General features: G+C 55.7%; 1 protein-coding gene across 5 annotated transcripts in view; it reads left to right on the forward strand.

Moving 5' to 3' along the window:
* Window positions 1–595: 595 nt before the first annotated feature.
* SPTBN5 (spectrin beta, non-erythrocytic 5) overlaps window positions 596–25,570 on the forward strand; it is a 47,865-nt gene continuing 22,890 nt past the window's right edge. For 4 of the 5 annotated variants that reach the window (XM_047861832.1, XM_047861834.1, XM_047861835.1 and 1 more), the window contains exons 1-27: window positions 596–1,918; window positions 2,204–2,434; window positions 2,674–2,841; window positions 5,576–5,692; window positions 7,702–7,859; window positions 8,392–8,620; window positions 9,430–10,067; window positions 11,578–11,716; window positions 11,817–12,049; window positions 12,286–12,439; window positions 12,522–12,722; window positions 12,800–13,006; window positions 13,325–13,609; window positions 14,301–14,453; window positions 17,516–17,646; window positions 17,875–18,114; window positions 18,403–18,690; window positions 19,681–19,921; window positions 20,090–20,229; window positions 20,405–20,504; window positions 21,239–21,409; window positions 21,927–22,091; window positions 22,552–22,766; window positions 23,157–23,343; window positions 23,572–23,772; window positions 24,028–24,144; window positions 25,250–25,407. In XM_047861832.1, the coding sequence (XP_047717788.1) occupies window positions 2,324–2,434; window positions 2,674–2,841; window positions 5,576–5,692; window positions 7,702–7,859; window positions 8,392–8,620; window positions 9,430–10,067; window positions 11,578–11,716; window positions 11,817–12,049; window positions 12,286–12,439; window positions 12,522–12,722; window positions 12,800–13,006; window positions 13,325–13,609; window positions 14,301–14,453; window positions 17,516–17,646; window positions 17,875–18,114; window positions 18,403–18,690; window positions 19,681–19,921; window positions 20,090–20,229; window positions 20,405–20,504; window positions 21,239–21,409; window positions 21,927–22,091; window positions 22,552–22,766; window positions 23,157–23,343; window positions 23,572–23,772; window positions 24,028–24,144; window positions 25,250–25,407 (5,147 nt within the window). In that variant the 5' untranslated portion in view covers window positions 596–1,918; window positions 2,204–2,323. The remainder of the gene's footprint in view (window positions 1,919–2,203; window positions 2,435–2,673; window positions 2,842–5,575; window positions 5,693–7,701; window positions 7,860–8,391; window positions 8,621–9,429; window positions 10,068–11,577; window positions 11,717–11,816; window positions 12,050–12,285; window positions 12,440–12,521; window positions 12,723–12,799; window positions 13,007–13,324; window positions 13,610–14,300; window positions 14,454–17,515; window positions 17,647–17,874; window positions 18,115–18,402; window positions 18,691–19,680; window positions 19,922–20,089; window positions 20,230–20,404; window positions 20,505–21,238; window positions 21,410–21,926; window positions 22,092–22,551; window positions 22,767–23,156; window positions 23,344–23,571; window positions 23,773–24,027; window positions 24,145–25,249; window positions 25,408–25,570) is intronic. The other variant, XM_047861833.1, reaches the window with a different exon arrangement.

Here is a 25,570-nt window from a genome sequence, read left to right on the forward strand (position 1 = left end):
ATCAGTTACAGCAAAAGAGGAGCCAGTGCTTGCTGCACACACAGTGGCTTAGCCGCATTCAAGCTCAGGAGGAAGAAATGCAGTTCCCCAGCGCCACTCAACAACCGAATACAACCACCTCTATTGAGCTCTGTGTGCAAAGCATCATGCGCTCCAGCCTGCCCTCTGGTGGTCACATCATACAAGATGCCCCAGGCCAAGGGTCTCCATAGGAGGAGAAACAAGCTGGGAAGGAGGGGGCAGGTGGCAGAGAACCTGCTAGAAGAAACAGGATTTTAACTGGGGCTGATAGGACAGGAGAATGTGGACAATGAAAACAGAAGGGACGTTCTAAGCTGAAAGAGCAGCTGAAGCCCAGATGTGGGCAGGCAAGCTTTGGTCCTGTTCAGGCAATGGGGAGTCTTCATGGGTATGAGCAAGGCTGAGTTCTGGGAGGTAAACGGGGAGGCGGTGGGGGGGGGGGGGGGGAGGGCGGGGGAGGGCGGTGCATAGGCTGATGTGCAGGCAGAGTGATGAGGCAGGGGACGGTGATGGGGCCCTGCAGGGGCAGTGCAGGACGGGGCAGGAGGGTAGACCCTGGAGCTCTTGGGGAGCATGGAGCACCCCCCACAGAGGACTGACTGGATCTGGGGCTATGAGCGAGGAAGAACCCCGGGCTCATGCCAACATCAGGATGCCAGCCAGTGGCAGGAGGGACCTCACAGGGGGAGGGCAGTAGAGGAGGAAGCTACTCCCAGATGCAGGGGAGCTGCCCACCCCCCCCCCCCCCACAAGAGCACCATGTCTCTCACTCCCAGCCACGGGCCTGAGGTTTCAGGGTGCTTTGTCCTGCTCAACTGTCAAGGGCAGGCTGCCATGCTGCTCCTCTCATTGTCCTTGGCTGTCAGGGACAGTGGCCTGAGCCTCTTCTCAGAGTCTCCTGGGCTGCTGGATGAACCTACAGACACCCACCCCAGACCAGTGACTATTACCCCAAGTTTAGCCAGACATTCTGTGAAGCCACTCAAATTAGAACTCTCTGGCATGCAGTTCAAGATTGCTCAGGGAAGGAAAGAGAGTTGCCTGCAGGCTCCCCCTGCCTCCACAGCTCGTGCCCTGAGCCATGAGCCATGAGCCTTAGCCAGTTCTGTGGAAGCACAGGTGCTGGGGGCCTCACCGTGAAGCTCCAAAGAGTGAACACTGTGTCTCTGGCTTTGGGGAAGACTGTTATTTCCACAGACTTTGCAGCTCCAAGTTATTCCTTCCCAAGAGGAGAGCTCACTTCAGAAAGTGGCCCCTGGGCATGAGGGAGCACCCACCATTTGGCCCTGGGCCAGGTCAGGGCTTGGAAAGCCAAGCCCAGAGTCCAAGGACTCTCCTCCATCTATGGTGGCATTCCCCTGGACAGGATGGGAGGGCTATGGCCCAGCATCCCTCCCATCCCACCCCTGTGGGTGCTCACAAAGAGGCCCTGCAGGGGTGCAGAAGGGCAGTCCCAGACCGTGGGTGCAGAAGCTTCTGACCAGAGGCTCTGCCATTTGGATGCCTTTTACCTGGACTGTAACACCCCCACGGCACTCTTACCCAGAGCCAACTTGAGGCCCATCCCATGGGCCTCTGCATCTTGACAGCCAGGACCCCCACCTGACATTGGGGGCATCTGAGGTGGGAGGAGGATGAAGGAGGAGATCTGGAGCAACAGTCTGGAGCATTCCTGAGCCACCCCCTCCCAGTCTGGGCCATGCCCTCTGGCAGGTGGGAGGACAATGCCGGCTGTGTGCCGTCACCCCTGCCCCACTCGCTCAAGAGGAGGGCCATGGCGTGGCCCCAGCTCCAGCCTTGGCCTCTCCTGTGGTTCTCTCCCTCCCCACACAGCCCCTGCTATCTGCCATTTCCATCCGTCCAGTAGGGTCTCCTTCCAGGCACAGACAACACCAAGGTGAGCAGTTTCCTGTTTCCTTTCTACCTGCGCTTTTCATCCCAAGGGGCAGCAGCCCATCCCTGTGGTCCCAAGAATCTGGAAAGTGGGGTGGGGCAAAGGGCTCAGAGGCACTCAAGTGCAGGGCACCAGCTGGGAACCCCAGGACCTTACCTGGCTGGGCCCCAAGCTGCAACCCCCCCCCCACCATCAGATGTGGGGACAGTTCACGCTCCTCCTCCAACCTCCATGCCCCTCAACATCTCCAGCTCAGAGAAATATCCAGCGGCCTCTTGTCCCCATAAGGCTGCAGGCCCCAGGGCTGGTCAGCCCCATAGTCCCCAGCAGCTCCTTGGGGCTACAGGGTGCCTGAAGCAGGGGACCAGCCACAGAGCCCCACGGTAGTGCTCCCAGCCCTGTCCCACCATGGACTCCGCGTATGAGATGAGCCACATTCGCAAGCTCCAGGCACAGCACATGCGGATGCAGGAGAAGACTTTCACCAACTGGATCAACAACATCTTCCAGCACGGCCGGGTGAGTGTAGCTGGCTGTGTCCCACAGCCGTCCTCTGCTGTCCCCCCAGCTCCCTGGTCAGTGGCCTCTGGGGGCCCACTGTGAGGTCATGTGGCTGAGACGTCTCGCAGACCCCAAAACACAGATGAGTCCGGTGCTCCTTCCTTAAGGAAGACCCTCTGGGCTGTACCTCCCAGGTCCTGGGATAGGCCAGACAGGTGAGGGGGGATGACCCTGTGCCTCTTCCCCACCCCTCCCAGGTGGGCATCAAGATCCAGAACCTGTACACAGAGCTGGCCGATGGCACCCACCTACTGCGGCTGCTGGAACTCATCTCAGGGGAGGCCCTGCCACCCCCCAGCCGGGGCCGCATGCGAGTACACTTCCTGGAGAACAGCAGCCGAGCTCTGGCTTTCCTCAGGGCCAAGGTGGGCACCGGAGAGAGGGCTTCTGGGCCAGGTGCTGGGGTGGGCAGCAGGGACAGGCTGGACTACCAGATCTTCTTTCCTGGGCTGGCCAGGGCAGAGCAGAAGATCTGGAGCCTGAATCCGGGAATAGCAGCTAGGATACAGAGATGCAGAAAGCAAAGCCCTTCCTTGAACAGTATTCCCAGTTTAGAAGGCCCCCAAACCGGTGGGAGCAGAAACAGCCTTCATCCCCGTGGGCGGGACTGAAATATGCTGTTGACTGAAATGAGGGAATCAGAGAATTCTCAGCAGGCAGATTCCGTGTACTTTTAACTTCTCCTTTCCTAAATAAGGAAATTTACCAGGCAAGACCCATGGTAAGTGGGCCAGCAGATCCTGGATGCGGGGTTGGGGGAGGCAGGCTGAGGGTAGAACATAGGAGAAGAACCCTGGAAACTGAGCCAGGCAGCAGAGGGTGCAGGTCTTCCTTAGAGAAGCTGGATCACTTAGCAGCGAGGGACCACAGCAAATAGGAGGGAGGCAGAGTCTCCTGAAAGAAAGAGCCCAAAGAAATAGTCACTAAAAGGAGGCAAAAGCTCCAGGGACATGGAAGGACCCTCATGGCCAGTGTCGGGGGCTGGACAAGGGTCATTTATACTGAGAACCAGGTTGGGAAGCCCATAGGGCTCCTGGCCTCGAGGACTGAACCCATGAGGTGGCTGTTCCTGGAGGCTGCAAGCCACTGAGCTCGAACTGGCTGGGCTGAACCTGAGTGTCACTTAAGTCCTGGGTTGGAAGTCATAGCCCCTGGGAGCCTGGCATGCTGGAGAGAGGCCAGGGAGGTAAGAAACCAAAGCAAATAACAGGGGCACTGCGGTCCCCAAGCACAGGGAGGAGCAGACAGCTGACAGTCACAGAATGCCATGCTCTTTCTGGCCCCAGGGACAATAGCTTGTGAACCAGCCCCCTCCCCTCCAGGTACGTGGGAAGAGTAGGAGCCCCATGGCCCTCATCAGAGGCTCTGCAGCTCCCCCCGAGCTTTGATACATAGCATGTCACTGATGCATAGTCTGTGAAGGTGACAGCTTGCCTCCACTGTACATACTGTTACCCCAACACAGGGTTGATGAGTAGCAGGATGTGGGGTGCACTCATTTCTGGAGACCTTGTCATTTGCTGGACACTCCATGCCAGGCTCTGGGGACCACAATCAGCAAAACCCAGACCCGACTGCAAGGGGTCTGCAGTTTCAGGGAAGACAACTGATTTTAACCCAGGTCACCAGGCGCCGGTAAATGTTTAACAATCAGCTCTCCGGGCAGAGGGAATAAAAGCCCTCGTTTGTAGCACTTGCCGGTTTCTGTGGCACTGATACCCCCACCACGGCTGATTCCAAGCTACCGGTGGGGTATCACCAAATACCAATCAGGAAGATCAGCCTTCCCAAGCTGGTATGAGCAGACTCCAACACCCCACTGACCAGATGCTCCAACTCCAACTCCAAGCTGAGGTGAGCGCAGAAGGGCTCAGGTGTGCCAGGAGAAGGCTGAGCATGGGGTGGGCCCTTCAGAGACCAGACAGACACAACAAAGCATACCCACGGGAGTACCCAGGGATGCAGCCTCAGCCACCAGGCAGGTGGTTGGCCGAAGCCAGCTTCCCGCCAGGTCTTATGGGAGTCTCTCCTCTACTTTCTCCATTTAATGCATACTTATCCATTACCCACTATATGCCAGACGTTCTGCTAGGGAGACACCAGGGAACAAAACCAAGATCCCCACCCAAGCGGGGTGAGGGGGCCAAGCATGTGTGTTTGAGCGGGAGGAATTAGTCCTTGGGTTGTGATTTTGAATAAGGTGGCCATTGAAAGTACTATTGAAAAAGTGCTGTTTGATAAAGACTTAGAAGAAGAGGGAAGTAGCCATGTGGCTACTGGGGGGAATATTTTCAGACAGCAGGGGCAGCCAGTACAAAGGCCCCAAGGCCTGTGCTAATAATCCCAAGAACTGCAAGAATCCTACAGTCCTCGGAGCCCTGGGATCCAGGAGAGGAAGATGGATCCAGAAGGTAAAGGGGCCCAGGTCCCGTGCAGCTTTGATGTTTATTCTGTTCCTTTCTCCCCTCATTTGCTCCTCCTCCCTGTCCATGTGGCAAGATCTAGGGCAGCAGGTTTTCAACTTTAGTGCGTGGGAAGAACCCGAGGTGTTTGTCCAAATGCAGAATCCTGGGCCCTGGCCCAAGAGAGTAATCGGTGGGGCCTGGGAATCTGCCGTTTTAACAGGAGATGGAACACTAATGAAGAGGGCTGAGATTGAAGTGGGAACCAAGGACCCAAGCACCCTCTGGAGATTCCAAGATGCCCTAAGAGGTTGAGGCAGACAGCTGCTGTGGTCTATTGAGTTCATTTATTGACTATTTATGACTCCTCATTTCCAGCCCCCATGGCTGAACCACCGATCTTGGCCCGTGTTTACCTGTAGACCACACACAGGGAGTTCCCCACCCCAGTGGTCCAGCCCAGTTCACCAGGCTGGGGTCTTTCCCAGGAGGACTTGAGTCCAAAGCTGCAACCATTTAGAAAAGCTTCACCTGCCTCACCTGTGCCCTGCCTATTTCTCGCTTGGGGACGTCCTGGGGCAGGACAGATTCCAGGACCCTGCCATCTGGCAACAGGTGGTGCCCTGGACTTTCGGTTACTCTGAGACTCCTCTGGCACATGGGATTCACAGCTGAGCCCAGCCAACTGTGCCCACAGGTGCCAATACCCCTCATTGGGCCAGAGAACATCGTGGATGGAGACCAGACACTCATCCTGGGACTCATCTGGGTCATCATTCTGCGTTTCCAGATTTCCCAAATCTGCCTGGACAGGGTACGTCCCAGCCCCCAACGCCCAGCCACCCAGCCCAGCCCCAGCCTCCCCTCAGGTCCCTGGGGACAGAGTTTTCCACCTGACTCTTAGGGTCCCCACAGCAGACCCTGGCATTCACACAATTAATACCCACTCTTCAACCATGGGCAAAGGATTGAGAATGTCAGAGAGACTGTAATATGTTGAAGTGACAACTAGGTTCACAAACTTCAGTCTGGGACAAGCCATTCACAAGTAGGGGGTTGAGGTGACTGCCAGTGCCTGCCTTTCCTGGTGACAACAGTGCCAGTTCCTGACTGGTTGTTCCCTACTTGGCACCGAAACCCTGTAACTTCCATTACACCTCTAATATGCTGTTGGGAGAAATTAAACGTGTGGAGAGCATCCCAATTCCAGAAGTTTCCAAATCCCCAGTCACCTGAAGACCAAAGACACCATCCCCTATCCTCCTCTGTTCTAGCTGTTGTTTTCTCAGGACTGAATTGGAAAGAGTAAAAACATAAAGTCCTTATATTTATCAATTTTCATAACTTTTCCAATTGGGGTTTCCAAAACCCCACCTAAGACTCAATTCCAATGCGTTAGAAAAGCCAACCTAGAGGATGAAATCCGAATGAAAAGAAGCCACAGATCTGGCTCAAATCCCGGAGGACCCCTGAAGCCCATGATCTGACTGTGAGCCCCGGGAAAACAGGAGATTTGCCTGGCTGTGTCTCCAGAGCCTAGGGCCTATGTGATGACTGAATGGATGGATGAATTTCTAGCTGGCCTCAAGCCCTTTCACGTAGCTACCCTCTCCTCCTTGGTCCCCCAAGCCAGCTCCAGGTGCCCCAGCTGCCCTTTCCCTGGGGGGGCAGCAGGTGCATCATCTCCTGACCAGTCACGCTGCTCCCTGACCGCTCAGGCTCTGCTCCCTGAAAAACAGACATAATTGGACCAGACTGACTCTGTTCCCTCCCATGCCCATCCCTAGAACCTCTCCTAGTTTGTGTCTGCCAGCCTAGTCCAGCTGCTTAGGGCATCTGCTCTAGACCTGGACACTTCACCCTACACTGCTGCCCACCCAAGCTCCAGGGCCCTAAGGGCAAGAGAGGAGATGCAGCCTGCCCTGCTATTTTGAGTTTATAAATAGGAATTGGTGGAGAAGTGGAGCAAATGAAAGGAAGCACGAGTTGGGGGAGGAGGGGAAGGGAAGGAACTTTGGGGTGTGAGGGAGGGAGTGGGGGGAGGAGAGTACCACTGAGGCAGGAATGGAGGCTGGAGGGGAAGTAGAAGGGAGAAAGGAGGTGGGAAAGAAGCACTGAGAAGAGAGAGGGTGGGGCAGGGGTGGGGGCAGGTGGACCCGAGAGTACAGAACAAAGGAAATTCTTAGGAGGAGGAACAAGGAGGGTGGGAGGGGATTGAAACCTCGTGAAGATATCCTTGCCCAGCGTGAAGAAGCAACACAGACTCTACCCTCAGCAGCCGTGTGAGGCATCGAGGCAGTAGACGGGTGAGCTGCCAGCCTTTCCTGGTCAGGCCAGTCCCTGTCCTGTCGGTGGAGGGATGCTGGGGAGCTTCCTAAATACTCCTCTGCACCTCCTCATGTCATCCCTAGAGTGGAAATAGTGCCGGCTTCCTAGGGCTGCGTGCGAGTGGTGGAGAGCCCTGTGCATGGGCCCTGGACCTGGCTGGAAGGCAGCCCAAGGGGACCTGGAGCCAGTCTAACAAACCCCAGCCTCAGTTCCCTGGGACCCAGGGTCAGTTAGCACAATGCCCCACCCATCAGAAGGGCCGAGAAACACACTTCTTTGGAAGAAGAAGCTTTCTCTCTCAGCCCCAGTCCCTGCCCACCACAAATGAAATCAAGTAAAATCAGGTGCTCCGAATAGAGGGCAGTCTGCACCTGCCTCCAGGCGGCGGGGGGAGAAGGATCACAACCAGGCCTAACCCGCCTCTCCGGCGGCCTGCCGGCTCCACTGCCTTCTCAGCTGTCGCATGCTGACCCACCATCCTGCCTGCCCTTCCAGGAGGAGTTTGGGGCCAGCGCAGCCCTGCTGTCTGCCAAGGAAGCTCTGTTGGTCTGGTGCCAGCGGAAGACGGCCTGCTATGCCAATGTCAACATCACCGACTTCTCCCGCAGCTGGAGTGACGGACTCGGCTTCAGTGCCCTTATCCATGCACACAGGTGCGTGAGGGAGAGCAGACCCAGCACCCTCCCAGCCTGACCTGGCCTGAGGCCGGCTTCAGCCTCCCTCCTGGAGGTCTTCACCACCAAGCCAACTAGCGAGAATGGGCTTGGGTCCTCAACCTGCTCATCTCCCACATCCCTCTGGGCCCTGAACCCTGGGCCTGGGAGTAGAGATGGCTGATGGCCAAGGCCCTCGCCCTTTCCTAGGAAATCTCATGGAATTGGCCAGGTTTGCCTTGACCCCTGCCTTTCTCCAATGTCTGTGTCATCGCTGACTCTATTCTCAGTCCTCTCCCTCGCAAGTACCTGCCCTTTTGAGCTTCTTTCCCTACCCACAAGCCAGGCCCCTGAGCGAAATTAGCCCTCCTCTCTCTACAGATGCCCTATTCCTTCATTAGGGTCTCAGGTTACCGGCAGGGGAAACCAATACCCGGGTGGCCAATAGGAGCTTGCTTGCCTTTGTAACAAGTCCACTTAAACCCAAGCAGTAAATTTCTCTGGTGAAGAGCTTTGCCTGCTTTCTGTCCAGGCCAGACCTGCTTGACTACTGCTCCCTGCGCCCCGAGCGCCCACTACACAACCTCGACTTGGCTTTCCGCGTAGCTGAGCAGGAGCTGGGCATTGCTCAACTGCTGGACCCCGAGGACGTGGCTGCTCTCCAGCCCGATGAACGCTCCATCATGACCTACGTCTCCCTCTACTACCACCACTTCTCCCGCCTGCACCACGAGCAGACCATCCAGAGGAGACTCGCTAAGGTTGGTGAAAGAGCAGAGGTGGCCTCGAGGAGAGATGAGCATGGGCTCTGGAGTCAGACCTAGGTTTAAAGCCTGCGTCTGCCACTTCCTAGTTGTGTGGCCTTGGCCGTGTCCCCTAACTTTACCGTGCATCCTCTGTCCATTGGAGCCCATAATGCTTGGGGTGACAGAAGGCTGCTATGAGTGCTTGGGAGTGTGAGCACAGTGCCTGGCAAACAGGGAAAGCCAGGTGAGCGCCATCCTCTCCAGTCCCTCCCCTCTCCCCCTGCTCGTAGGCTGTTAAGCCCCTAATGAGATTGAAAGGCTCAGAGAGCCAGACTCTGCAAGGACAAGCACAGAAGCAGCTGTGCTGGGCGCAGTCCATGTTTTCGGGGCTCTCATACTCTCTGGGCACGGCGGCAGGCATGGAAGCCTGGGGAGGCTGTTCTCAGGGTTGATGTCTCGGTTGGGCATGGGGGAGAAGATCCAGGCCAAGGGCTCTGAGCTGTTTTAGGGATGTGGGGGCCTCAGGAAAGGGAAAGGTGGCTCAGAAAAGGAATAGTACTCCCCAGAAGTGAGGCCAAATGGGGTAAAATAAGATGGAGGAAAGCAGGGCGGGTGCCCCACACTCCTGGGTCTAAGTGTGCAATGCAGGCAAACCTGATTCTCTGGGGGCTGGGAGGACCCCACTTTAGTGCAACCTCAGCTAGGGGAAAGAGCCTCCACCCACCTGGGCAACCTTGGCAGTCACCGAGCATCCAAAAGGGGAGCACCTCCATTCCAGGGCCTGCCCCGAGGTGCTGCCCGAGGCCTTCCCGTGCCTCCCCCAGATCCTGCTTCAGCTCCAGGAGACAGAGGAGCTGCAGACCCAGTACGAGCAGCTGGTGGCCGACCTGCTGCGCTGGATTGCGGAGAAGCAGGTGCAGCTGGAGGCACGGGATTTCCCAGACTCCCTGCCTGCCATGCGCCAGCTACTGGTGGCCTTTGCCTTCTTCCGCACCCAGGAGAAGCCACCACGGCTGCAGCAGCGAGGGGCCACAGAGGCCCTGCTCTTCCGGCTGCAGACGGCACTCCGAGCCCAGAATCGCAGGCTCTTCCTGCCTCACGAGGGCCTGGGCCCCGCAGAGCTGTCCCAGCGCTGGGCAGTCCTGGAGCGGGCAGAGGCCTCAAGAAGCCAGGCCCTGCTGCGGAGGATCCTACAGCTAGAGCGGCTGGAAACCCTGGCCCGGCGCTTCCAGCGCAAGGCAGCCCTCAGGGAGAACTTCCTGACAGACACAGAGCAAATGTTGGACCAGGCCACAGCTGCCGCCCCACCAGCCAGCCTGGCCACAGTGGACGCAGCTGCCCAGAGACTGGGCATGCTGGAGGCCAGCATCCTGCCCCAGGAGGGGCGCTTCCAGGCCCTGGCCGAGATCGCAGACATCCTTCAGCAGGAGCAGCACCATGGCTGGGCAGATGTGGCCCGCAGGTGAGCCTGGGGTGCGGAAATCATCCTCAAAACAAGCTAAGGCCTTCCTATCATATCCCTATGTTTACCTGTGCCCATTCCTGGCCATAGAGGTCTGATCTATAGGTTCAGGGCTCTCTTTAAAAGATCTAACTCCCACTGATGCCTGAAGTTCCAGCGCCCTCAATTCCCCATTTTTTAGTAAAGCACTGCCCTTTCTAGATACTTCTTATCAACTCATTCACTGAACAAGTATTTGTTGTCTACTACGTCCCAAGCACACTTCTAGGCACTGGAGATTTAGTAGTGAGGAGGAGAAATCATAATGCCTCCCCTCACAGAGCTTACACACTACTAAGGAAAACAGACAAATTAAAATAGATAGATAGTACGTGCAATAGTGATAAAAAAAAATGGTAACAAGATAGGGGATTATGAGGGGCGCCTGGGTGGCGCAGTCGGTTAAGCGTCCGACTTCAGCCAGGTCACGATCTCGCGGTCCGTGAGTTCCAGCCCCGCGTCAGGCTCTGGGCGGATGGCTCGGAGCCTGGAGCCTGTTTCCGATTCTGTGTCTCCCTCTCTCTGACCCTCCCCCGTTCATGCTCTGTCTCTCTCTGTCCCAAAAATAAATAAACGTTGAAAAAAAAATTTTTAAAAAAAAGGGGGGGGATTATGAGGTGCCAACATGGGGGGCGGGGGTTAGATCAGGTGGCCAGAGGAGATTGACTTTTGAGCAAAGACCAGGAAGAAGCAGAGACCAGAAGAGGGGGCCAGCTGTAGAGATACGGGGACACACTATACCAGGCATAGGGAAGGCGCATGCCTGCCATGTTTGGAAAATAGCATGGAGGCCACTGTTGGTCAAAGTGAACAAGTAGTGGTTGAGGTCAAGGAGGTACAAGGGCAAAGGGTGGGGGTAGAGATCATGCTGGGATCTGTAGGACACAGTAAAGATGGGATTTACTCACAGAAGGATGGGGAATTCAACATGGGAGGGCTGGAATGAAGGAGTGGCACAATCTGACTCCTGTTCGACAACGATCGTTCTGGATGCCATGTCAGGCACAGACTGAAGGGACAGAAGCAAAGACCACTTATGCAGCTATTGCAATAATCTAGGCCAGAGAAGCAATGCAGGTGATGAGAAATGGTGGGATTTTGCATATATTTTGAATCCAAGAGGATTTACAGACAGATCAAATGCAGGGTGTGAGAAATTCAGTTATCAAGCCCTTTAGCCCAGGCACCTAGAAGGATGGAGTTGCTATCATCAGAGATGGAGACTGGAAAGGTTTGGGGGCCCTGTTGGCCTGAGCCACACAGACCCTCCATCTAGCTTCTCTGCCTGTGTTTAAGAAGCAGGAACACAGTGCCCCGACAGCCATAGGCTAGAATGCTCCAAGCCCCCAGTCACTGGGCTCAGGCTCCTCCATGACAGCCAACCACCCCCACCAGGTGTAGACCCCAAGGTGGCTTCCCTATCCCAGCTCAGTGAAGACCCCACCCCACCCCTTATTTTCACATCCTCCAGGCAACTGGAGATCACTGGGCGCTGGGAGCAACTCCTTCAGCGTCTCCAAGGGCAGAAGAAGCAGATGGCAGGTCTGCAAGCTGTGCTGAGCCTGCTGCAGGAGGTGGAGACTGCCTCCAACCAGCTCAAGGAGCTACAGGTGGGCCCTGGACCAGCAGGCCCCTGGGTGACACAGCATCAACACTCGTTATGACCCAGCCCTCTGGGACAGCGGTGATCACTTGTCCATCCCTGGCCAGGTGCTGGCCAGCTCCACGGCCTGTGGGCAGCAGCTGGCTGAGACAGTGGAGCTCCTGCAGAAGCATGACCTGCTGGAGGCCCAGGTCTCAGCCCACGGGGCCCATGTGCGCCATCTTGGCCTCCAGACCTCGCAGCGGGACTCCTCCCTGGGTACTACTGTGGAGGTGCTGCAGGCCAAGGCCCAGGCACTGGCCCAGCTTCACGGGAGCCTGGTGTCTCTTCTAAGGGCCCGGTAAGAGCTCACCCAGCTCTCCTACCTTCTCTAGAACTTTTCTGGAACCCAATCTACCTCCTGCCCTGGTTAAAATACTGCTGACTTGGCAACTTCCTCCACATTGACCTTCACCTCTAAGTCTTCTGTTCCCCTGTTATCAGGAAAAAGAAAACTCCTATCTAAGGGGGAGTGTCTGAGCCTGGTGGGGAGCCCCCCCCCCCCCAGTCCCTTTGGTGCCCCTTGCCACCCCTCAGGCGCACCTTGCTGGAGCAGACCCTGCAGCAGGCAGAGTTCCTGCACAACTGCGAGGAGGAGGAAACCTGGTTGAGGGAGCACGAACAGCTGGTGGAGGATGAAGCCCTGGGCCGGGACCTTAGCCAGATCAGAGCAGCCCTGCAGAAACACAAGGTCCGTGTGACCCTGGGCCCTGCCCCAGTCCCCACCTGGCCCTTCCCTTTCCTTTCCTTCACCCAGCTCTGCACCCTGCCAGGCCCTGGAAGCCGAGCTCCGCCACCACCAGGCCATGTGCACTGATCTCGTGCGGAGGGGATGTGACCTGGGAGCCTGCGGGCACCCCACGCGGCCAGACCCCAGGGAGCGGGCCCAGGCACTGCAGGGCGCGTGGCAGCGGCTCCGGGTCTCCACAGCTAGGCGGGGCGCTCGGCTGCACGCGGCTATGCTCGTCCAGGAGGTAGTTAGGTTGCGGATGCGGGGGGCCGGGCAGGCGTGTGGGGTCGGCCCGTGCCCAGCCTGCCCTCCTGCCCGCAGTACTTCAGTGATGCGGCTGACGCGGCCTCGTGGCTGCGGGAGCAGCAGTCGGCTCTGCAGAGCGCGTCCCGCGGGCGGGACCAGACGGCCGCAGAGGCCCTGCTGCTGCACCACCAGCGACTGGAGCGTAGCCTGCACGCCTTCGGGACGGAGCTACGGCGATTGGACGAGCAGGCACGGGCGGCCGCAACCCAAGTGTCGCTTACCGTACGTGTGGGACGGCAGGGACCCAGAACTACAGGCCTCCAGCACCAAATGCACATGTGGTCTGAGCACTATGCCCCGTCTCCCGTGACCACACACACAGGGTGGAAATGGGAGGGCTTTTGTGGCCCCTGACCTGGGAATCTTAGCTTCAGGCTTGGGGGTGCCCCACCCCTCCTCAGCAACTTCTTATTGGCTGCCCCAGTCCGATTAGTGGAATCTTGTCTGCATGCTTGTAGAAGTCATCCGAGGATAGTTTGGTTTTGCTCATGTTGTCCACCAGTCCATGCACTAATCCGGTTCCTCCTGGAACCACCCCAGGTACAACCATTGGCCCCACCCTGCCAAGCCTCGTGTTTAGGGGAGTCCCCTCTGGACACACTGCCCTGTGTCCTGTCAGCACAGGTGGTATCTGCCCTGAGCTCTCCAAAGGAAGGCCCGAGGAACCTCCGGACCTGGAGTGAGGTTTCCTGCCACTCTGGGCCCCCAAGCACTCAGAAGATGGTCCTCTCCGCTGAGCTTGACCCTGACTTTGACCCTAACACCATACTCCAGACACAGGACTGCTTGAACCAGGACTATGAGGGCCTGGGGGCCCTGGCAAAGGTAACTAACACTTCTTGTTCAAGAAATGTTCATGGAACACCTACTCTGCACTGGACCCTGAACTGGGAGTCCAGAGACAGAGCAGTTGACTGGACGTGCTCGCTGCCCTCAAGGAGTTTACACAGGCAGAGAAGAGGAGAAACAGGTCATTAGATGGCGGTGGGTGTGATGGAAGCCCAGGTCAGGCTGGGAGTCAGGGAGGGCATCTCTGAGGGGAGGCCATTTAGGCTGTGACTGGAACAAGGAGAGGTTGAGAGCAGGCAAAGACAGGGGGAGGGCAGGAGAGATGGGGGCGACCATCCCCTGGGCAGTACCTATAGCCAGGCAGGCAGGAGGCCCTGGAGGAGTAAAGACCAGAGTGTCTGGAGCCTGGAAGTGAAGCTGGGAGTGGCAGATGGCTGGAGGAGAGCCTGGAGGGGAGAAGGGCGGGGCTAGGCAGAGCCAGGTCCCACAGAAATGTGGCTTGTCCCTAAGAGCCAAGGGCTAGATCAAAAGAACACACTCTACCCGGGCCCTTGACCTGATATCAAGCTTGTCAGCTCCTTCCCCTGGACCTCCAACAGAGGGCACAGGGCCCAGCAGTGGGGCAGGGGCCTTCTCTCGCCCTGGGGGGAAGGATAGGGGGACCTGCTCTGCGTGCCCTAGGGGGAAACTGGCCCTTGCCCCAACCTCTGGGCCGGCCTCTCCTCAGCACCGCAGAGCTCAGTTGGAGGAGGCAGTGGCCCTATTTGGCTTCTATGACTCATGTGGAGAGCTGCAGTCATGGCTGGAGAACCAGACCGCACTGCTCCAAATGCTGCAGCCCCAGGCGGATGACTTGGAAGCCACGCGGCTCAAGTATAAGGTACTGCCCCTGTGGAGCCAAGGTGGGCGTCTTGGCTGCTTGGCCCTGCGGCCTTTCCGTATTCCTGTCCTTCTTCCTCCCCGCCTGCTCCTGCCTCTCCGTTATTCACTCCTGTGTCCTACTTCTCCATGTTAACTGTAGTCCTGTCTGGGAAGAAGAAGCAAGGGATCTGGCCTTGAATTATTTTGTTTTTATTGAGGTATAATTGATACACAACCTGATAGTAGTTGGAGGTATGCAACATAATGGTATGTCCGTGTGTATTGTGAAATGTACCCCACAGTAAGTCTAGTTAGCATCCATCCCCACACATAGTTACAGAATTGTCTTCTTGTAATGAGAACTTTTGAGATGGACTCTATTAGCAACTTTCAAAAATGCAACACAGGATTATTAACGATAGTCTCCAAACTATATATTCCATCCCCATGACTTACTTACATTATAGCTAGAAATTGGCACTTTTTGACCCCCTTTACCCATTTCACCCACCGCCCACCTCCCCACTTCTGACAGCCACCAATATGTCCTCTGTATCTATCTTGTTTGGCGCTTTTTAGATCCCACATACAAGTAAGATCATACAGTATTTATCTATCTCTGACTTAGCATAATGCCCTCAAGGTCCATCTTTTGTACAGTGGTATATATGTATATCGCATTTGGTTTTGATTTTGTTTTTTAATAAATGTTTATTCACTTTTGAGAGAGAGAGAGCATGAGTAGGGGAGGGGCAGAGAGAGAGGAGGACAGAGGATCCAAAGTGGACTGGTGAGCCTGGTGTGGGGCTCTAACTCACGAACCATGAGATCATGACCTGAGACAAAGTCAGACGCTCAACCAACTAAGCCACCCAGGTGCCCCTCTTTTTTTTTTTTAAGGTTTATTATTTATTTTGAAAGAAAGCATGTGTACACCCACCAGCTCTCAATCAGGGTAGGAGCAGAGTGGGAGGGAGAAAGCAAGAATCCCAAGCAGGCTCCCTGATATCAATCAGCACACAGCCAGACTGGGGGCTCAATCTCACGAACCAAACAGTGAGATTGTGACCTGAGCTGAAATCAAGAATTGGAAGCTTAACCAGCTGAGCCGCCCAGGCACCCCTTTGCCACATTTTCTTTGTCCATCCATCACTGGACGCTAGGTTGCTTCCATATGTTGGCTATTGTAAATAATGCCTCTATGACTATGGGGATGTAGCTATCTTTTCAAATTAGTGTCTTCATTTTCTTTGGATTAAATACCCAGGCATGAAATGGCTGAATCATAGGCTGGATCTATTTTTCATTTTTTGAGGAACCTCTGTATTATTTTCCATAGTTGCTGTACCAGTTTATATTCCTACCAACACAATGGCTTCCTTTTTTCCACCTGCTTGCCAACACTTATTTCTAGCCATTTTTTAATCTTTTATTTAAGAAAAATTTGTTTAACGTTCATTTATTTTTGAGAGAGAGACAGAGACAGAGTGTGAGCCGGGGAGGGGTAGAGAGAGAGAGGGAGACACAGAATCCGAAGCAGGCTCCAGGCTCTGAGCTGTCAGCACAGAGCCCGATGCTGGGCTCAAGCCCACAAACTGTGGATTATCACTTGAACTGAAGTCTGATGGTTAAACAACTGAGCCACCCAGGAGTCCCTCTAACCCTTTTTTTTTTTTAATTTTTTATTTATTTTTGAGAGAGAGTATGCACAAGCTGGGGAGGGACAGAGAGAAAGAGAGAAGTTCTGAAGCAGGCTCCACACTGACAGCAGAGACCCCAACGTGGGGCTCAAACTCATGAACCATGAGATCATACCTGAACCGAAGCTAGATGCTTAACCAGCTGAGCCACCCAGGTGCCCCTATTTATAGTCTTTTTGAAAACAGCCATCCTGACTGGTGTGAGGTGACATCTTGTTGTCATTTTGATCTGTTTCCCTGATCAAGGGTGATGCTGAGCATCTTTTCCTGTGTTTGTTGGCCACCTGTATGTCATCTTTGGAGAAATGTCTATTCAGGTCCTCTGCCTGTTTTGCAAGCAGATTATTTGTTTTGGGTGTTGCATTTATTGTTGTGTATGGTGTAAGGTAGGGATCCAGTTTCATATTTTGCATATGGCTGTCCAGTTTTCCCAACACCATTTATTGAAGAGACTATCTCTTCCCCATTCTTGGCTCCTTTGTCATAAATTAATCAACTGTATGTGCATGGGTTTATTTCTGGACTCTCTATTCTGTTCCACTGATCCATGTGTCTTTTTATGTCAATACCACATTATTTTGATCATTATAAATAATTACTACAGTTTACTATAGTAAACTATACAGTATGAAATCAGGGAGCGTGATGCCTTAACTGATGTCTTGAGAAAGACTTTTTTTTTTCTCAAGATTGTTTTGGCTATTCCACACAAATTTTAGGATTTTGCATTTCCATACAAATTTTAGGATTGTTCTATATCTGTGAAAAATGCTATTAGAATTTTTATTAGGATTATAGTGAATATATAGATTTCTTTGAGTGGTTTAGACATTTTAACAATGTTAATTCTTCTAATCCATGTGCACAGAATATATTTCCATTTGTGGGTTTTTTTTTTCCCAATTTCTTTAATCGAAGTTTTCAGTGTACAGGTCTTTTATCTCTTCAGTTACTTATTCGTAGGTTGTTGTTTTTTTTTTTAATGCAATTGTAAATGAGATTGTTTTCTTAATTTCTCTTTCTGGTGATTCATTCATTATTAGTGTATAGAAATGCAAAATATTCCTTTATATTGATTTTGTACCTTGAAACTTTACTGAATTCATTTATTATAACACTTCGTTGGTGGAATCGTTAGGGTTTTCTATATATAATACCACGTCATCTGCAAATAATAACAGTTTTACTTCTTGCTTTATAATTTGGATACCTAGCCTTGAATTTTTAAAGGGCCCTCCCAGCCCTTTAAGGACAGAGACCCCAGTCCTTCCAGAGGGATGCTGCTCAGACACCTGCACAGCAGAGTATATCAGGTCATTTGTAGTCTTGTGTGCGGTGTGGGAAGAGAAGAAACTCAGGGCCTGGGTCTTCCTTTCCCCAGAACTTCCTCACTGCCCTGGCTGTGGGAAGGGGCTGCTTGACTGAGGTCAGCAGCTCTGCTGAGCAGCTGAAGCAGAGGTGTCCTGAAGATGCCCCCAGAATTCAGCAACAGCAGGAGGAACTGAGCCAGAGGTAAGACGGAGGGAGCACAGAGCAGTGGAGATAGGCTGGATGCTTTGCCTAGGCCTGCACGCCTGCTGATGTGCCTCTGGAGATGCCAGGAGGAAACACCGGACATGTCAGGAGAGGGCATAGGGACAGGCAGCCCGGCAGCAGCAATTGTGTGAATCCCCAGCCGTGGCCCCAATATGGCTGTGGAGATGTCCCTGTGACAGAGACATCCCTGTTCGCTCTGCTCAGGTGGGGGCAGCTGGAAGCCCTGAAGAAAGAGAAGGAAATGCAGCTGGCACGCACCACGGACGTGTGCAGTTTTCTGCACAAGTTCAGATCCACACAGGTCCAACTGCGAGACCTGATACTCCGGCTGGAAACCCTGGAGCTGGGGCAGTCAGAGGACAGCCACCGCGTCCTGCAGCTGGCCCAGCAGAAGATGCCGGTACTGGAGAGAAGCGTGTACCACTTGCAGAGGATCACCATCAAGTACGGCCTGGGTTCGGGCCCTGGGAGGCAGGGGAGGACTGAGCAGGGTTGTGGCATGAGGAATGGGACAGAAATTGGAGCACAGGCTGGATGTGCTGTCTGAAGGGCAGGGGCACAGGTGGGGACACGGCGTGAGAAAATGCTCATGGGGAAAGAGCAGGCCACACAGGCTTGCTGTCCCACGGTGAGGGGGAGGCAGGAGTGCAGAGTCAACACCACTTTGCCTGGGGACTCTGAGCCCGGACACCAGGGCAGGGCACTGACTGGGCCGTGGGCCCCATCTCCCAGAGCTGAAGAGGCGGGCCCCACAGAGAATCAGTGCCTGAGAGGACAGGTGGAGACGCTGCAGGGGCTGCTGGAGCAGGTACAGCAGCACGTGGCCCGACAGGCCAGGGCCCAGGCCGAGGCACGGACACGGCAGAGCTTCCTACAGGACAGCCAGCAACTGCTGCTGTGGGCAGAGGGCGTCTGGGCTCAGCTGCACAGTGAAGAGAAGGCGGTGGACATGGCCTCGGCCCAGAGGCTGCTGATGGAGCACAGAGACCTTCTGGAGGAGATACAGCTGCAGCAGGAGAGGTCCGGACGGGAGGCGGGATAGGATGTGCCTCAGGCTGGCTAAGGCCTGTGGGGGCAGGACATCAGAGAGGGAGAGGCAGGAAGCAGGGCATCACTCAGGGTTGTAGTCCAGGCTGGTGTCCAACAGGTGCTTGGGGCAGGCTTGAAGGAGGGGGATGTAACCAACTGGTCCGGCATCCTGAATGCTTCAGGGAGGGATGCAGGGCAGAATCTGAACTTCCTGGAAGGTTCTGTCAAGTGTAGACCTGGCCATACCCCATCCAGGTGAACTTGATGGATTGTTTGAAATCAGGACAGCCTAGTCTCCCAAGCAATTCTGGGTAACCAGAATGGGAACCCCTGGAGTCAGATGGCTCAGGAACCCCTCCCCTCCCCTCCCCCCATGGGACTAAGACACCCAACTCCTCAGCATGGCAAGGCCTCTCCTCCTGCAGGGATGATGCTACAGGTCTTCAGACAGGCAGGGTCACCCGGTACAGTCTACAGGCTGTGCCCTGCATGAGAGACCCTGACAGGTAGCCAAGTGGTCACTAAATCCATCCCGTCCTTTGTGCTCAAGACTCTACGAATGGTTCAGGGCAGCATCAGCTCAGAGGAAGTGGAGCCTTCAAGCTGGGTGCCTGTGGGCCCTTTCTAAATACTCATGGGCTGGCAGTGGCCTTGCAGTCAGGCATGTATGCGGTTTGAGTGATTTTTCTACTTGACTTTGCATCGGCATTGGGATGGTCCCCCGGAGCAAGGGTGTAACAAACCGGGAGCAAGGAAAGTATTGAGACCTCAGTAGTGTGCTAGGCCTGTTACGTTCTGTGCATCACTAGTGGGCCAGGGCACAGCTGCCCCATGGAACAAGTGAACCAGGGGTCTAACCGGCCTCAGACCTCCTGCCAGCTGCCCTTCTATCAGAGCTCCAAAATGAATGACCCAGTGAGAGGGGAGGAAGGGGGGTGAGAAGGAGATGGGGTTTGACCTTCTGCCTGTCGTCCTGGATAGGCTGCAGCAGCTGGAGGCCCAGGGCCAGCCCATTGCAGCCTCGGACTCTCCGGACTCCGAAGAGGTGGCCCGTGTTCTGAGGCTCCTGAGCCAGCGAGGCTGGGGACTGCAGGCCGCCTGGGAGCAGAGACGGCAGCAGCTGCAGGAGGGGCTGGAGCTGCATAGATTCGGCAGAGATGTAGATGACTTCACTGCCACTTGTGCCAGCCACGAGGCCTTCCTGCGGCAGGACCACCTTGGGGTAGGAAGTCTGGAATACAGGGCTGTGGTGATGCTTCCCCATCACTGGAGGGAGCTTTGAAGTCAGTAGGCAGGGGTGGAGGGGTGCTGGTGGCTCTGGGATGGCAGTGGGCGATAGGGTGCTGACCCCTGTCATCCCAAGCATGACCCCAGGTCTCTGCACCCCCAGGAGGATGTGGGGATGGCCCAGAGCCTGCTGCAGCAGCACCAAGAGTTTGGACACCTGCTGGGCATCCTTGGGCCTCGAGCAGAGGCTCTGCGGGCACGTGGCGAGAAGCTGGCCCAGAGCCAACACCCTGCTGCGCGCAAGTGAGCAAGGCCGGTCTGGGCAGTGCCTACCACCCTTTTTCAGCCTACAAAGCCTGTCGCCCTGAGGCCGGGGTACAGTGTGGGGAGTGGAGGAGCGGCAGGGTGCACCCCGGGCTGCGGTGGGCCTTAGAGTGGAGCCCTCCCTAGACCCTCCCCCATTCCACCCGGCCTCCAGGGTCAGAGAGCAGCTGCAGAGCATCCAGGGACGGTGGACCGGGGTCCAGGAGAGGAGTGAGCAGAGGAAGAGGCAGCTGCTGGCCTCCCTCCAGCTCCAGGTGAGGGGGCCAGCCCAGGTGCACGAGGCCTCCCCAAGAGGAGTGCCTAGGAGTCTATCACTGCACTAACAGTTGTGCGCTCTGCAGAGCCCTTGATAGTTTCCAAAGCGTTTTCCCACATGTTAGGTCGTTGACTCTCATAGCGCTTCTTGTGAGACAGGCATCATGGCTCGGATTTTTCCTGATGAAGAAAACAAGCTGAGGCCACACTGTTCAGAGTCAAGACTGGACCCGAAGTCTTGATAGACCTCCTTGCCATCCCTCATCTGGCTGTGCCCCTTCCCCATCATTTCTGGCCACACTCTAGGCTCATGCATGGGCCACGGGCACCAGCTGCAGACCTAGGCTCTGCCGGATACTTGCTCAGCCCCCATAGGGGCTCAGAGCTGCACCAGTCCACAGGCCTCCTCTACCATAAGCCTATTAGGAGAGAAATGATCACACATCATTTGATGTGAGCTGGGGGAGCGGGGACTGCTCAAGTGCTCCTCTTATCTGGGCATAGGACACCATGGGGCCCAGGCCATCAGTCCCCGGGCATCTTCCTACTATGAGGGAGTAATGTGAGGGAGAAACATTTCCGTCCTGATCTCAGCTTCCCTGTCTCCACATGGGAGCAATAACCCCAGCCCCCACCTTGCACACTAGGATTGGATCTGGGCCATTGGGAGTCTGTGAGACCCCTCCCCCTCAGACCTGGTTGTAAGACCTATTTTCTCCTGGTTCTTGGGCAGGAATGGAAACAGGATGTGGCAGAGCTGATGCTGTGGATAGAGGAGAAGGGGCTGATGGCAGCACATGGGCCTTCCCAAGAGCCCAGCAACATCCTGCAGCAACTCAAGCTGCACAGAGCAGCTGAGCGAGCACTGCTGGCCACCTACGGGCACATGGAGGCCCTGCAGCAGGTGGGGGCAGTGGACACAGGGCACAGGGCCTCTTCCTCCTCAGACTCCCAGCCCAGAATTCCCCTTCAGATTCTTTACTGCTACCTCAGACTTAGGATCCCCCAGATTCCTCTGCTCGGCTGGGTACCTCTTTGTCTTGGCACCCAAACCAGCCCAGAAAGTATCCATCATTTCTTCCCCACCAACCTCAGCTCAGCCCAGCCCAGCCCAGCCCACCCCCAGTTCCTAGGGCAGCTCCAATGCCTGCTACGTCTACCTGAACAAAGCCTTCTCTACCATAGTCTGATGTCTGCTCCCCCCACTCAGCTCTGCTCTACTTGGTGGTATCAGAGGAAAGCCCTCTCCCCTCTGTCCAGATTTGGGGCCACGTGAAATTCTTGAGCCCTGGAAGCCTGTGGAACGCAGCCTGTAGCCAGCTACCCCTTCCCCCACCTCTGCCACCTGGGTCCAGCCTGCTGTGGCCGCTCATGGTACCAGCAACTCAACGAAACTCCCTTGGTCTTTGCGTCCACCCCAGGTTGGGAGACAGCTGTTGAGCAGCAGGCTCCATGCCCAGGAAGATGTGCAGGGAAGCCTCCAGGGCCTGAGTAACAAGTGGGAAGAGTTGAGGCACAAGATGGCAGAGCGTGGGGACCAGCTCCAAAGAGCTAGGCAGCAGGCCCAGCTTCTGCAGCTGCTGCAGGTCAGCTGGAGGGACAGGGCACGGGAAGGAGACTAAGCCTGCACTGAGCCAGGCAGGGTGGGAGCAGACAGGACAGGAGCGGGGTGGGGGGGGGGGGCGGGCTGCGGAGCAGGAGTCTGGGGTATTCTACTAACTCTGGATTAGCCCTGGGAAGTCCTGCAGTCTTAAGAGGCCTCTAGCCTATGGCAAGTTGAGCCTGGCTTTGCCCTCCTGTAGGCCAATATAGAATCGTCTCCTGTGTACCCCATGTGTGTGGTCAGCGCAACTTGCATCCCCGTGGAGGAAGAAGCATGAGGGGACAGGAGTGGTCATGAGGCTCAGGGGGAAGGCTGGAGGTGGACAACAGTAGAGTCAGCAGCTCCTCGGTGAATCTGTTAAGCTGCAAGCAGTGTGGTGTCAGAGTCCACAAACTTGCATGCCTGTACTCCAGAGCTAGTGCAGCACCTTGCACCTTCCTCAGGATGCCAAGGAGAAGATGGAGCAGCTGGAGGGGGCTCTGCAGAGTGCAGAACCAGGGCAGGACCTGGGCTCAAGCCGGCGGCGACAGAAAGAGCACTGCCAACTGGAAAGCGAGAGCCAGGCGCTGGCCAGCAAGATAGCTGCCCTCGTCGCCCAGGCAGAGCGGGGACTCACCTCCCAGACCGTCACGGAAGAGACCCAGAAGTACCTGCAGAGGTACCCGCCTGCTTGTTCCATCTTCACCCCGCTGTGTGCCACCCCCACCATGTGAACGTGAGGATTGATTCCACCCAGGGAGCCCTGCGGTGGCATCTGCAGGACCTGAGGTTCCTCAAATCTCTGTCCCTTACGAGAGGGGTCGTTTCTGGGATAGGAAGACCGGAGACCCCAGCTAGGCATGCCCAGCACCCCAAATCGGAAGTAGTACAGGTCATCTGGGTGAAAGCTTGGGCCTTGAGCCCTCTCCAGCCGCTTTCCCCTCACCAGTTGAGGCTTTGCCCCATCCCTACTTTGTTCCTCGTGAGTCCCTGGCTGGGCTACACAAAGCACCGAGGGTCTTGTCCCCGTCTGTTCCCAGCATCCGCCATCTCTTCTGTGTCCACCCAGATTCGAGTCCCTGCAGGAACATCTGGCCACTCGGCACGTACAGCTGCAGGCCTCACTTGAGCTGTACCGGTTCTACCAGCTGAGCGACCTGGAGTTCACTTGGGTGGCTGAGCACATGCCCAGAGCCAGCTCCACCAGCTCCACCGGATGCTTGAATGATGCTCAGAGACTTTGCCACAAGCATGAGGTAGCGCCCCCCATCTTCTCCCGGGATCCCTGACATCCCATTCCTAGACCTTAGAAGCCCTCTGTCACTGCTCAGGGTGTCCTGATTTCCAAGTCTCTGCCCTCAGTTATCCCCTGCCCAGGAGTGTTGTCTCGGTGGGGCCCGGAGCCGCATCCACGGCTCCGCTCCAGGCACCCCGTGACAAAGGGAACCCCAGAGGCGGCATCTCCTCATGCTATTCTGTGGCAGGTGCTCCAGGCAGAGGTGAAAGCCCACCAGGGACAGGTGCAATGGGTGCTGGGTTCTGGACGGAGTCTCGCAGCCTCGGGTCACCCCCAAGCCCAGCGCGTCATGGAGCAGTGCCAGAAGCTGGAAGGCCTCTGGGCAGAGCTGGAGCGGACATGTGAGGTGCAGGCCCAGTGCCTACAGCAGGCTGTTGCTGTCCAGCAGGTAAGATGCAGAGAGCTCACAGGATCAGGGGAAGTGGCATAAGGGAGGCAAACTCTGTGAGTGAGGTGTGCAGGACTGGGACTCTTGGGGCACTGGATCAGTGGTGAGAACCTTGGCCCAGGAGGTTGGGTGGTCCCCATGTAGGCACAGAACCCTCTTTGTGCTGGCTGCTGGAGAGCCTGGCATCATGTCCACAAGGGGTGGTGGAGGGTCCTATGTGAGATCGTCAAGGTGAAGTAGCTTAATTCTTGGCAGTATTTTCTGGCTGCATCAGAGCTGGAGGACTGGGTGAAGGAGAAATGGCCACTGGTGAGCAGTCAGGACTATGGTGGAGACAAGGCAGCCACTTCCAGGCTCATTGGGAAGCACCAGGTACCATGTTCCAGGCATCCTCCGCACAGTCTGCACTAGGGTGTCAATGAGCCACGAGGAGAGGGTTGTCACATTCCCAAAAGGCACATCTACTACTAAGAGGCACAGAGCCCTGCTCTTGCTTCCTGACAACACGGCCAGTTCCTTTCCTGCCCAACCCCAAATCATGCAAGACCCTTGCTCCTCCCCAGTGCTCCCTTTCTTCAGAGGCAACACTTTGAAGAACCCCTGCCCCCTTTTGTAGTCCCCTGACCAGTTTATACCCCTGTAGCCTCAGGATTTCTCTGCCTTCTCTTCTTCCTCTCTTGCCCCAGTACTTTGTCCTCGCTTGGGGTCACCTGTTCTAACCCTCTCCATGTTTTCCGCAGAATTCTCCCTCACACACTTTGAATGTCATTCTTTGAGTTAACTAAATGCCCTCCCGAAACCTACCTTCCCCCACAAGCATTCTCTAGTTAAAGGGAGAGAGGCCTGGACCACCCTCCTCCTTTCTGGAATCGGACTCTCAGGGTCACACAGCATTAGATCCTGCAGCAGTGCTGGCTCTGGATGGCACTGAAATGTCCTCTTATCTGGGCATTGTTTTCTGTATAGCCCTCACAGTCAGTGTTTCCGTGTCCTGTGACTGAGGACTCTCAGCCATTCCTACGGGGTGTGCCTGGAGCTGTGACCTCGTGGAGCTTTGGTGTCCCAGGCATCCTGGGCAGCTCACTCACCTCTTTCCCTCTGTGTAGACTGTATTGTTGGGGTATAGTACAGAGCCTCCTGTGTCCTCCCTTCCTTTTAGCCAGCCTTTTACCCTTTCCCTCCAATTACCCAGCATATACCCTTCCTTGCTAAATAGTGAGCCCTCTGAGGGCACCATCATGTCTTCACTTTGATGGAACAGTAAGAGCTCCATCAGTATCGGGTAGGTAGATGGTGGACGCATGGCTGGACAGATGGGTTGGGGATGAATGGATGGGTAGATCATCGGGTGGGTAGATGGGTAGATGTATGGGTATGAGGATCAGTGGGGGAACAGATGGGTAGGTAGATGGATGTATACATGAGTGAGCCACCCAGAGCCACCCCGAGCCTGGCACGGGTCCACGTGTACCGGCAGGCCCTACAGCAGGAGCTGGTTCTTTATTGGAGCTCCATGGAGAAGCTTGACCAGCAGGCCCACACCCTCACTGGCCCCGGGGCCCCTGAGCAGCTGGAAGTGGTGCGGGAGAGGCTTCGGGAGCAGCTGCAGGCGCTGCAGGCGTTGGCAATCACACGGTAAGGGGTACCGTACCCACTCTGGGTACGGGGAGTCTAGCCCCAGTTGACTGTTCCTGTACTGTGACCCTGAGTTGGAAGGAACCCATGGCCCCAGGCCCACGGAGACGCGTCAGATGAGTCCTTGTTGTGTGTTACCTCCTTCCATCAAGTCCTCAGGGAG

Source organism: Prionailurus viverrinus, chromosome B3 (assembly GCF_022837055.1).
Source record: "Prionailurus viverrinus isolate Anna chromosome B3, UM_Priviv_1.0, whole genome shotgun sequence".
In the NCBI taxonomy this organism is placed as follows: Eukaryota; Metazoa; Chordata; class Mammalia; order Carnivora; family Felidae; genus Prionailurus; species Prionailurus viverrinus.